The 13,697-nt window shown below is 48.3% G+C and overlaps 1 protein-coding gene across 1 annotated transcript; it reads right to left on the bottom strand.

Annotated features, from left to right (window-relative positions):
- Positions 1–10,719: 10,719 nt before the first annotated feature.
- On the bottom strand, positions 10,720–13,299 carry LOC117847113 (uncharacterized). The gene is made up of 5 exons (XM_034728275.2): positions 13,139–13,299; positions 12,846–13,022; positions 12,567–12,668; positions 11,482–11,727; positions 10,720–11,098 (listed from the first exon to the last, which is right to left on the bottom strand). The coding sequence occupies exons 1-5, from the start codon at positions 13,238–13,240 to the stop codon at positions 10,862–10,864; spliced, it is 864 nt and encodes a 287-aa protein (XP_034584166.1). The 5' UTR covers positions 13,241–13,299; the 3' UTR covers positions 10,720–10,861.
- Positions 13,300–13,697: the final 398 nt, after the last annotated feature.

Below are 13,697 nucleotides of genomic sequence, written 5' to 3'. Positions count from 1 at the left end.
GTGCCCAACCTTTATGCCCCAAGGTCCTTAACCGTTAAGATGACCTCGTTAAGCAAACCAACCCTTATGCGCGTAAGTGTCCGACACAAACCCGTCTAGTCAAGGAAAACTAGTGGCACCCTAATTTCATAGACCCACCACTAATTGTACAAGACATGGGACGGTGCAAGTTTTAGTTGGGAGGGCATACTAACTTAAACTTTTGTGAGGGATCGTTCTACTTCTAACATCACAGCATGCAGAAAGTAAAACATAAACAGAATAGCATTCACACAGTTGTGACACAGTATGGCCCGTTTTCATACGGTGATCTCCATCTCCATAGAACCTGTTCACCATAGTGATCTCCATCTCCATGTTCCATGTGCGCCATCCTCCTGGTGATGAGTCCTCCAAGAACTAGAACACGCTATTACGCCTAATAGCTAGTAAAGAAGCTAGTAATGAAGATTACATAGTTGCTTGGATCATCACAGATTGGTACGCAGACCATTAAATACAATAAAGTGACAACACATATGGCTCCTGCCGTATTGCCGTACGCGCGACACGCAGGTCACGAATGAGTTACACACATGCATCACATACACAAGGGGGCCATACTGATCACAAGATACATACATACATGCTGCAAAACAGAGTTAGGCGTCCTAACGTTCCAAACTTCGGATGCCCAAAACTCCATCTTCCAAGCTAAATTTGGGAAATCTAATTTCGCCAAAAACGGCAAAGCAGTTGAATTTCATGTGTAACTTTTTCTGTAGATCAATTTTCATATAAAATTCGCCCCGATCCGAGATCGTACCGAAAAGTTACGGCTAATTTACCGAAGCATACGCATACGGCAAAAATCCCGACCCCGGTAGTAGATCCCATCTACTTTTGCACATCTAATGCGCCTGGCGCATGACCCTGGATTTCGATTCGACCAATCATATTGATCTTCGCTCACTGCAACTGGATTTACGTGTATCACTTAACTTCGATGGCGGAAACCGACCGGTAGGAGTATGTCGTTATACTACCATTGCAGTAAGGGCACGAAACTAGGACAGATCAAACGGAAAACTCGCATATCTCCATATGCACACATCCCGAATCCAAAACTAAGCAGCTACGACTCTGATACCACTGATAGGATACGAGGTAGGCTACACTAGCGCAAATCAAAATTTCTACCGCGTATAACCAGGAAAAACTACCCTATAAGGATCACGGGATTACCACTCGACGCACTACTGGTGCGGAAGATGTAGATATGCGTCGATGCAGTGAAGACGATCACGTAGTCGTACGTAGTTGATCACGTCCACGTCCAGCAGCTCGTCCACGTGCAGCAAGATCGCCTCCCGTGCCGCGGCTCATCGTTGGCTCGTCGTGGCTCGTCGGCGGCTCGTCCAAGTGCTGCAGGCGCAACACCTCCAAGGTATCCACACGTGCAGGGAGGAAGCGTCGCAAGCCGGACTGCTAGGTCCGCGAGTTGCAACAGAAAAGAGCGTGGGAGGCGCGGCAGGTGTGTTTCGCCAAAAAGGTGTAAACCCTAGGGCGCCCCCACCCCTCTATTTATAGAGGTTCCCAACGGGCCTCTGGGTCCGAGGCCCATTAGTACTCCTAAACCTAATCCAACTCGGATCAGATCCGAATTGGGCTTCCAGCCCCTTAAGTGTATGACCCTATGGGTTCGGATACGTATAGACATGGCCCGAGTACTCCTACTCGGCCCAATAGTCGGTAGCGGCCTTTAGCAAGACGTGCCAACTCCTATACGCATACGAAGATCATATCAGACGAACCATCACAACATAATATACATGGTATTCCCTTTGCCTCACGATATTTGGTCTAGTTTCAAGCCGACCGCTCTTTCTCGATCCTGTGATTCGGAATCTCTTTGTAGGTTAACTCTTAACCGTACGTAGCATGGCCATGCATTTTTGGATCCGATCACTCGAGGGGCCCAGAGATATCACTCTCAATTAGAGAGGGGCAAATCCCATCTTGATTGACCATGTCTCATAGCATGCTTCTTAACAAACCCAAAAGCTACCTTTATAACTACCCTATTACGGTGTAGGGTTTGATAGCCCCTAAGTAGGTCGATCCACATCTAGAATACATGCGACAATCTCAGGTCTAAGGACAAAGCGTATATGTTGTTTAAAGAGAGAACTACTTCTCGTGTTGGGTCAGTCCTAGAACATGTCTCCACATGTGTCCACATTATTAGTTCAACATCTCCATGTCCATGACTTGTGAAACATAATCATCAACTAATACATGTGCTAGTCTAATATTCATGTGTGTCCTCACATGATCTCCGACTAGGGACAACTTTAGAATAACCATACAAGTAAAGAGTTTCACATACAATTCACATAATTGCAAATCAATTGAAGTAGCCTTTAATGGATATTCAATGAACACAATATACAAATCATGGATACAAATGGAATCATCTCTATGATTGCCTCTAGGGCATACCTCCAACAATACGAGTACAAGGACTCGGCTTACACGAAGACTATAAGCAACTGCCTACTGGCGGGCTGCATTTAAGCGTCAGGCTTTTACTATATCACAAGGCTACTCAGGTCTGCCGACCGCAGGAAGGGCCCACACGCAAGGAAGCTGCGCAAAACGCAGCCACGCCCAGGTACCCTACCCAAGGCACTGCCAGGTACTCCATGACCGCCATCGCCTGGACAGCGGCAACACCAAATCCGGCAAGACGCACCTAGAGGGAACCAAGGCTGCTCTTTTGCTAGCCTTGCGGAGCCAATCTGCTCTACGGCCGCACCTCCACCTCTTTCAGAGCGGGATGAAGACCGCGGCACTCATCACCCATCACTCGCGAGTTCCAGCGTGTACTCCACTAGATCACGAGCTGCAAGATGAGGCGTGCGACGAACCCTCCTACGAGGATTCTTCTAGCATCACGGCTATCCCTACGAGTGCAGGAGTCTGTGGAGCAAAGGTGGCCTCAATCTACGAGGAATCTTCTAGCACCGGTGCACTCTTTGATGGCTCTCTACACTCAAACAGAAGCAGTCGCAGGCAATCCATCGCTACTCAGGAGCTTGAGTGGGTTCGACCACCAGATGGCCCTATTTATAGCCGGAAACTCCAACTACCACCTACTCAAGAGTTACTATGCACCCGTGATCAATGAGTCTGACGACTCCTGACTCTACCCATGTGACTGCACTCATGCCACAACGGACAAAGGAACACAGTACACCCGTGCATCCATAAAGGACAAAAGAGCACAGTACACCTGTACATCCACAAAGGACAGACGAGTACAGTACACCCGTGTCCCTCAGAAGATGAGTACTCAAACAGCATTACGACTACTCGACACTCGGAACTACTACATGCCAAGCATGGCCCACATATCGGGGGCTTCGTTTACTCCGACCTCAAGGTCGGGCGAGGCAGAGTTCCACCCTTGAAGGGTCGGGCGCATCCGACCCCAGGACTCGGGGTCGGGCGAGACGGAGTTCCACCCTCGAAGGGTCGGGCACATCCGACCCCGGGACCAAGGGTCGGGCGAGGCAGAGTTTTCACCCTCGAAGGGGTCAGGCTTAGCCGACCCTAAAACTCAAGGTCAGGCGAGACGAATACCCTCCCCAAAGTGGCAATACTTCGGAGCTACTCTTCGCAAAGACAACGACAACAAATTTAAAGGCTTGGCATTTCAAATTATCAATGTACTCGAATACAAGAGTATACAAACAGCTCAAAACTCTTCTAAGGAGACAAACTCTGACATTTTGGATGCAATAGGCTCCGCCTCCTCGAGGTACTGCGCATAGACCTCCTCTGTGCAGTTGCGAGCCACGCCATCACCAGCTGCTGCCAAGTCTGCCCTCGGGTAGTAGGACTTCACAACCGCAAGAACCTGTTTGCAAACAGTCTTGCAAAGTCCCGCCACTTTACTCGGGGCAGCTCTTAGTCGCTCTACAAGCGATTGCAGTCCCGCGCCTTCCTCCACCGGGGCTATGGCATTCACCAAGTCTTTGGCCGCTCCAGACAACTCTTGGAGTTCACCCCGAAGTCTTCCCAAGGTCTGGGTATGATCTCTACATGCCACCATGGCCATGGCGAGCATCACGCCATTCTGCATATTTCGGTCCCGCTGGTGCTCGCACGCAATTTGTGCTTCAGTGAGCACAACCCGAAGATGTTCGGCTTCATCTGCCCCTCGGTCATGAGCGTTCCTCCAATCGATAACTTGGCTCCTCGCAACCGCTTCCTGCTTCTTGAGCTCTACAAAGCAAAGAACTCAGGCCATAGCCGACTACAGTTGGACACACCCAAAGTAGTCACAATGCTTACCTTGATACTTCTTGTTCAAGGACTTGTAGCGGCTCTCCAATTTTTCCTACAGAACCGCGTGATCCGCACGTTCCACGGCAAAGGACTTCGCCCTGACCTCATGCACCCGAAGAGCTTCTGTCAGTCGGGCGCATTCCTGCTCCAGCTGATGGCTTCTTTCCTGAAAAAATCCGAGTATGGTGTGGTGAGTTTCAAGCCTCACAAACTACTCAGGTCATGCAATAACATCAACAATATCTACCTGGAAGCCCCGGAAAACATCAATGGCCCTCTGGAACTCCAAGTCAGAAGGCAGGTTGAGTACTGGCCTTTGGGTACTCTCCACAAGATGAGGAATCGTACCCAGAGAAGCACCTACAACATTTACCATATCAGCTACCGACTACGACTACAATAACAAATTACAGGCACTTACCTGGAGCAGTCATTTGTTTGGATTTCTCAACAACAGCCAGCGCTCCGCCAGAGGATGATGATAGGCCGGCACTCCCCGAGCCTGATGCAGCAGCAGGTACCTCCACTGAGAGACGTCTTGAAGCATCGACATAGTAGCTCCAAGACGACCGGCGTCAACCTCGAGTATCTCTTCAACAATAAAGTCCTCCAAAGGAACAGATGTTGTAGTCAAGGGATCCGGCACTATCCCTACAGGGATAGTCTCCTCTGCATCTCTGCACCAAAAAAGTGTCACTACATGATTTTAAGACAATCCAACGACATCCAACAAGACAAGGAGGCTCACCGGGTTGAATGCGGCGGCAGTCGCACACGCTTCTTCTCGGCGATAGGCGGCCGAGTATTCAGAGCCGCGGGAACAGCTGCCGGCACCGTCTTCTCACCAAGACCTACAAAACCGAAGTCAAGACTCCAGTACTACTCAAATGAAAACAATCAGAAGGGACAACGCTTACCACTGGCGATCAATTTGGACAGCAAGGTACTAGTAGCAAGTACTGGTGACACCTCCTTCGTTGTACCCGCTACTCCAGCAGGCAGCCCAAGGACCGCCTGGTCAGCAACGGGCGGCATGGCAGCCGACTGAGTTGGCGCGGTTAACTCGGGGGCTACCACAGTTTCTGTTGATAGCACCCTCTCCGGCACCGTGTCAACAACCGCATCACCGACTTCAGGGTCGGACACGGCCATTTCTTCAGAAATGACCTCATCTGCAGCCTTTACGAACCAAAAACAAAGATTCACCACATCAATAACGAATTTCAAGATCATCAGTAATACACAAGTTACCGACTACATACCTTGGTACCCCAAGCCTTCTCAGGGGTTGAAGCAAACTTAGCCGCAGACATCTTGCGGACTACTCTGTGTCTCTTAACAGGAGGTGAAGGCTCGTCCTCCGACTCCTCGACAACAGCTTCCGACTCTTCTTTCGACTGTGCCACGTAGCCGGCAAGAACTCGGGACTTCAAACAACAAATCAGTGTCAGCAACAAGAATCACAAGTCAAAGAAGAACAAGTCAGGAGGAAAATACTTACCACTTCTGGCTCGTACCAGGATTCATACTAGCGAAGGGCTGCAGGGATTACTGGTACTCCCTCATAGTTCCTAAAAAACTTAGCCAGCATCGCCTCTACGTCATCATCAGATATGTCCTCATCAGACATACGCGATGGATCCTTCAGACCTCCGTACTCACTTCCCGAGTGAGCACGTTTTTGAAGTGGCTGGACCCTTCTCTTCAGGAAGCTGGCTGCCATGTTGATCCCAGTCAAACCGAGTACCTTCAACTCGGTGATCTGCTGCATCAGGAGATCAAGCTCAGGGGTGTCCTCGGGCTCGCTTACCCAGTTTTCCGCATGCTTGGGCGCGTGACCAGTCACCACAGGCAAGCGAGGATCATGGTTCCCAATGTAGAACCACCTTTTCTTCCAATCCCCATGGGAGTCGGTCAGATTATACTCAATATACGCATTCGAGTTCCTGAGCTGGAACCCGGCGCCTCTAAAGACTTCCGTCCGCTGCGCACTCGGCTGAGGCTTGCAACGGAACAGTTTCCTAAATAACTCGAGACTTGGAGGTACTCCCAGAAAAACTTCACTCAGATGTACAAATATAGACATGTGCAGTACTCCATTGGGATTCAAGTGGACGAGCTAAAGATTGTAGTACTCGAGAATACCTCTGAAGAAGTCGGAGGTGGGCACGGCCAGTCCCCTTTCCACAAAATGAGTAAGCATCACCGTCTCGGCGGGATGTTCCTCAAATTGCCACGCATTGGGAAACGCGGGGCGCCACTCAAGGATTTCCTTCGGCTGAAGGAGCTTGGCATCAACTAGCGCTTGGACTGCTTCCTCCTTCATCACCGAGTGTTGCCAAGTTACCCCAGGTGGCGGCGGAGCAGTCTAGTTCGTCGGCCCCACCTTCAGCGCCGGCAGCACCAACTCTTTCCCCTTCTTTGATTTGACCTTGCCCATCGTCGGAGCCTTGCCTTGGATCTTCTCGGGTTTCTTGCCCATCTTCTTGGAGCGCATTCGATGGACTCAACCTCAAGTTAAGGAAGAGGCTTCCACTCGGATCTATCTCAAAAAGCGGCAATGGCGGAGGCGGCGGCACTGGCGGCGGCGAAACAGCGAGCGAAGGCGCAGAGGAGGAGGAAGAACAGATCTAATACCCCTGCGGCGTCACAGCAACCGAAAAGGGTCTTTCTAGATTTATCTCCGCCAGCTCCGGTTTCGACGCGTCAGTTGCGCAACGGACAGATTAATCGCGTATTAATCGCAATAAACACCCAACGGCTATTGCATTCAACAGATTGCTGACCACTTCAACGACAGGAATCACCTAAGTGCTCGGGGGGCTGCGGGTACCGTACCCGTTGGTCAGTATTTTCTTTTTCAAGATCTCCGAGGGTAAAATGGGCAAAAGCTGGTTTGACCCTAAGCCTGATTCTTCGACTCAACGTAAGGCTTGGGGGCTACTCCATATGGAGTGCGATTGACATCGCACTACCATATAAAATTACTCAAGAACAGAGACAACTCGAAGCTGCAGAAAGAGTACCTTCCAGCCACGCGACAGTACTCGAGCGCTTCAGTCTGCAAAACTACTCGGGTAGTGCCCGCAGTGCCAAGACTATGGCGCACGACTACAAAGTACTCGGGGGCTTGTCGGGCATACTCCCCAGACCCACGAGAAGGCCTTGGACGGCCCACTAAGGGACGTACTCGGACATGATCAGAACAAGGATAGGCGTATCCTTCTCGGACTAGTTTATGGAAAACTACTCGGGCCGATACCGAGTAGAACTCTGTAATAGTACCCGACTAGGACTCAGTCTTGTAACCCTACCCTCCCGGGTATATAAGGCCGGGCAGGGACCCCCCTCAAAGACAATCCTCAGGACCAGAACATACAGCAATACAAACCAACACACAGGGCGTAGGGTATTACGCGAGCTAGCGGCCCGAACCTGTCTAAATCGTGTTCCTTGCATCACCATTAATTCCTTGATTCTCGACGACCCTTACCGCATAAAAGACCACCTAGGGTACCCCTAGGCGGCTTGCCGGTCTAAAACACCGACAAGTACCCCCGGCGCGGTGACCGCGCACGGTGTGTCTTGCCATGCCACGCGGAGCAATTCGACCGGCGCAACGCTGTCGGCTAATGCTCACCGCCAATGGGACGCGACGGCTCCCCAGCACTTCCCAATCTCACACCAACGCCATCCTCCCCCGCACACAGCAGTATCTTCACCGGCCAGTCCTTCGCGCTCTTCTACTACCCCTGCACGAGCTCGTCGCCACGTTGTGCCGCCGGACCGGCTAGCGCCGCCCAGCCAACCGCCGTTGCTAACGTGACAAATCGCTTGACCATTCCGCGGGCGAGGTAAGAGAGATCTTGCACGCCATAATCCAGCTCTGCCAGTGGCCGCCGCTCGCCCATGCGCGCAGCTCTGCCACGGCCAACCGCTGCCCGTACCCTTGCACCGCCAGTGACCGGCCTCGCCGATGCTCCCCAATCGCTGCCTAGCTCATCCCGGCACCCTTATCTCCTCCTCGCACCCCTCAACCCCTATAAAAGGGTACTGTGGCTGCTCACCGGCGTTTCACCACTGCCAGTCTCCCCGCGGAAGCGCTGCCTTGCTCCACCACCGCACCCCACTGTCGAACTCCCCCTCCCGAGCCTCCCTAACGCCTAAGAACCTCTTGGGTGACCAACCTGTGCACCACTCCAACTTCCTAAGCCACCGCCTGCCTTGCTTCGCCACCGCCAAAGCCAGAGAAGACCCCTTTCCGCCGCGCCCGAGGCCTCACCGTGAACCACCGCCATCGAGCCTCCTCCGCCCAAGCTTCTTTCAGCGCAAACACTCCCGATGAGCTCCCGACCACGGCTATGCCCTCCCCTCGCCCCCTTAGCACCGCCACTCACCAGATTTTGTGCCAGCAACCGCCGACTGGGCCAAGGACCCAATTGCTCGGTCCCAACTCTTTCCAGGGTCTTAGATGCAAAGCTTAGGGACCTCGTTGTGAGGATTCAAAGGATCCAGGGGTCCTTCCGCGAAGAACTTTTCCCTTTTTTGTTTTAAAATAGGTTAAAAAGGCTGAAAGCTTGAATATGTGTAGGATTTTGTATAAAAATGAAAAAAATGTGAAATAATTTTGTTAGACTCCTTATGCACATGGCTAACTAAGAAAAATACTTGCTTCTGTAAAATGCATGTTTTACCTTGCTTAAATAAATGCATGTGGTTTAATGTACTTTTCATGTGATAAATAGTTTTTATGCTCTTAAATCCTGGAAAATTTTACAGTAGCAGTTGTTAGTGTTAGTAACCCTTCTGTAAACTTTGTGGAACCACACTAGTGATGAAGGTCTAGATAAAAATCTTTCTTCATGTTCTGCAATTAAATGTTGTTTGATTTTTAGTAAATTTTGTAAAAGTCAAATGCATCTCAAATTTTTGCGGTAGATCACTTGAGTAATAATGAAGCTTCTGTACAAATTTCAGAACCATATCTTACTTAATGCAACCAGAAACAATTTTTGAATTTAATAGCTAGTTAAATAGTAAAAATTGCAAGTATTAAGAAGAAGGGTAACATGGTCCATCTTAGTTTATGTTGCTTGAACATTAAGAAACAGGATAACCTTGCAAATGAACCTTGGGCAACCCTAAAACGAACACACCTTTCTTTATGAAGATCAAGTGTTCAAAACATTATAAGTGTATACAATCACCATCAAATCAAGCCCAATGTTTAAATCGCAAAAGTACTTTACTTCATCAAGAAACATAGGTGCTCATATGTCAAATGGAACCCCAAAAAGGGCGACATGGGGTGTAGAAAAGTCGAGTGTCTTGGTGGGAACGATGTTCAGGAGATATGTTGTAGTGCTAAGAGCTTCAACCCAAAATCTGGGGGAAATGTTGGCCTGGAACATAGGGAGCGAACAACATTATTAGTGGAGCGGATAATGTGTTTAGCTTTACCATTCTGGGACAAAGTGTAGGGGCAAGACATGCGCAGATGTATTCCATGAGAGAGGAAGAACGCGCGTGATATATCGTTGTCAAACTCACGGCTGTTGTCGCAATGAACTCCTTTCATGGTCACGCCAAACTGTGTGCGCATGTAAGAAAAAAAGTTAGCGAGAGTGGCAAAGGTGTCAGACTTAAGTCATAAAGGGAACGTCCAAAGATAATGCAAGCAATCATCAAGAACAACGAGATAACATTTGAAGCCACAAACATTTAGAATAGGAGATATCCAAAGATCATAATGTATTAACTTGAAATTATGAGTAGCTCTCGAAGAGGATGCATGAAATGGTAGAGAGAAAGAAGGGGACGCCAGCAGGAAGACGAACAATGATGCCTTCACGTCAGAGAATGCCCGGAGCAGATCCCCGTCGTCTTCCCCTGTCCTCCCGCTCCGGTATCTATCTACGGCAGCGGGAGCTCCATCCGGTGAGCGTCTGCGGGGGACTGCGGGGCCGCCGGTCACACCGCTCACACGGCATAAGGGATGGCGGCAGGGGCGACGAGGGTGGGGATTTCGTCAGGTGGGATGGCGGGAAGGGGAGCGGATAGGACGGAGCCTGGACAGCAAGCGGATGCTCGCCGGAGCCCGTGCCGCAGCCTCGCCGGCCGCCAGGCGCGGAGAGGACGGGAGACGGCGGCGGCTGCGGTTCGAGAAAAAAAAAAGAAAGAACGGGAAAAGTCGTGAGGAGGGAGGGTGAACGGGAGGAAGAAAAACCGGGAGAAGGGCGGCGGAAAAAAACGGTGGGAGGCCTGGGGGCGGACCGAAAGCGTGGTACTGCGAAGTTTTATCACCTTTTTATTTTTTTAGCTGTAGAAATTTCTTATGCTGCAGTGTTACAGACCTCACGTTCTGTTTAACTTACTGAGAAGCCCAAATAACAAACCATGAAGGCACGTAAGGGACGTTTTATTAACCTCCTAGGCGCTAACAATTATCGAGCTTGTTAAGCTATTTCATGGAATCTAGCTTACATGGCTCAGTACATTGCAAACAGATACAAGGTTTCAGTATTCCTGGTCAGGAAGATGAGATGTTGCCGTTTGCGTGCTTGTTAGTTCCTCTTAACTGATCCCGTCTTCTCATTCTTTCAGCATACTGGTTAATATCAAGCCTAGCCGTGTTTCTTCCTCCAAATGCAGACTCCAGTTTGTCCATGTCAAACATATCGGCCATTATCCTCTGGCTCTCTGAATTGTTGCTGTAAATAAATTTCACTCTCTCTTGCAATGTCGGCTCGATGAAGTGTTTTACTATCTACAAGGAGAAGTGTGTCATATATCATACTAAATATTCACAAAACAAATCCTCAATCAATGCAGAAATATGTTACTGTGTTGATTTAATGTAATCAGGTCCTAAAAAGCATTCTACAAACATCTTCTTCAGTTCTCATAAACTATGACTCAATTATGATGTTTTGAAGAAGACACTGATGATATACATACTAATCCTAACGACAATTTATAAAAAGTTTATGCAAATTACTTGACAAATGTTACAGATTCAAACCACTGGACAAAAGTTAAATTAAACATGGTTGACCACCTATATTCTTAACAAAACCTCATTGTTTTGGAATAGGAATTTATTTGCAGTTAGTTTATATACAGATAAGTTGATAAATAGTTTGCAAATACCTTCCAGAAGGATTCAAAGATCTTCGGTGGGTTGCTGAGAATTGCTGTTCTAATCAACCCTGGATAATAGTTCTGAATTATGTGCAGTGATTCACGGCTCTCCCACAATGGCGTAGATGATAGTGTCCAATTACGGAAATTACACATCCAAATAACATTCTCTTCTTGTGCGCTTTCTGAGTTCATGGCCATATTTTCCAGGTTATACACTAGCTGTTTTATATGTTCCTTTGTTGAAGTTAAGCTCTGTTGCACATGTCAAATCAAGTAAATAAGATGAACAAGACCAAGTGTAGCTACAACACAAAGAACAGAAAAGGGTGAAGTTTTATTTCAACTGATCGTGTATCTTTGTGCTTGGTAACTGAAATCTCTCTTCATACTTGGACCAAAAGAATGTATGCTACTAATATTCCTGTCCATCTAGGATGGAACCATGCCAATAAGAGAAAACGTGCCGCACAGAGGAAGTAGAAAATTAGAATCTCTCAAGAGAATTAGGAGCCTAATAAAATTGTTGAAACTAGATTCTCGTACACCAACAGAGTGGGTACTTCGAATATTACACTAATTTTATCTATGTGCTTGGAATCATCATGCATGCTCATGCAGACATATAAACTATATCTAACAATATTGGAGCCAAATTAAAGAGCAAGTGTGTGTAAACAACTGGCTTTTAGACTAACACAAAATCCATTTCTTATGATTTCTTCAAGATTCTAAGGGAAAGATATAGTCTCAGAGACGGCTGAAAAGCTGTTTAAGCTGGCTGAATAAGCTGTAAACAACTGGCTGAATAAGCTGAAGCGAATAGGCCCATAACTGTAACATATTTAGAACATATACGAAAAATCATAACATATATAGAAGTGTCTTTTTACCCAGGTCTACTAACAATATGATATTGCTCATATTAATAATCACAATTAGTCAAAGTAAAAACTTTTTGATGTATGCCATTTTAGAAGGGCATGCAGTTGTGCTTTTGTTGGGTGTGTAAAGTTAACTGTGTATATTTCAGGCCTAACTACTGTATTAAATTAAAGCGATATTATGCGTCCAGAGTCCAGACTTAAACTGACCTTTATTGACGTCATAACCACAAACACAGTTCGCCCATTCTTGTCGAGATAGTCCGGTATATAGGCTCTACGAACCTCGTTCTCAGTGCCAGCAAGGTCTTCCTAACAATTGATTCCAAGCAGAAATTTAACCATGCTCAACATAAGTATATAACATACTAACACAAGGACTGATCAAGAGTAGATCAAGTACATATAACTCAAAAGTTGCCCAATGAATATATCTTATTAATTTATTTCCAAAACACCCCCCATATATGAGACGAAAGATTCAAGTACCCAACAAATCGTCTCTGGCTTGAACTGACGCCTCCACTTGACAGCTTCTTTCAGAGCCTTGGCCGCCTGCTCCGTGCTCCAGTTCCTTGCCCGGAGGAACCGGCGGATGGTGCCGTCCGACAGGAAGCTCGGCATCTCCGTCCGCAGGTCGCCCAGCAGCTCCCGGACATCATCTATCTGCGGGTTCAGATCAACATAATTGAGACGGCTGAGATGGGAATCGTTTCATCGACAGTACGAACGTAACTAGGAAATTAATGGAAGGGCATCAATCAACAGTTTCCGCTTGGTACCTTTTGCTGCTGTTCTTCTGAAGACGCTGGCTTTTTCTGCGTCGCGTCACTCCTCCTGGTCTGGAACAGATAACTCATGGCTTTGCGGCTGCTGCTGTACATGCGTGGCTGGCTCACCGCGAGATGTCAAGCGAGAAACTTGGGATACCTTGCCCTGGATTTATAGAGTTCTCCGATCGACTGGTATCTTGAGGTCCGGAAGCATCGGTACAAGGATACGGCTCGTAGGAGACATGATCGAATACGCAAGCTAGGTGGTTAGCAGTTGCTGCCACCATGATGGACGGATGAAGACGGACCGAGAGCAGTAAATGGTTCAGCACTGTGCACATGTTCCGCTGCGCACGTTATTCGGGACACGTTTCCAGATTGGGCAGCTCGTAATTAGCTTGCACTACTAGAAAATTAAGCATTCATCCCACGCGTCAGGTAATGCGCGGTGTTAGTACCGGTCATCACGCACAATACCACCGGAACCCCTTAATACCGGTTTGGAGTCTTAGCCGGTACTAAATGGCGGCACGTGAACTGCGTGATCAACGGCTTAGATTCGTCAGGA

This window comes from Setaria viridis, chromosome 3 (assembly GCF_005286985.2).
Source record: "Setaria viridis chromosome 3, Setaria_viridis_v4.0, whole genome shotgun sequence".
Classification (NCBI taxonomy): domain Eukaryota; kingdom Viridiplantae; phylum Streptophyta; class Magnoliopsida; order Poales; family Poaceae; genus Setaria; species Setaria viridis.
This window is presented reverse-complemented; position numbering and strand designations above follow the sequence as displayed.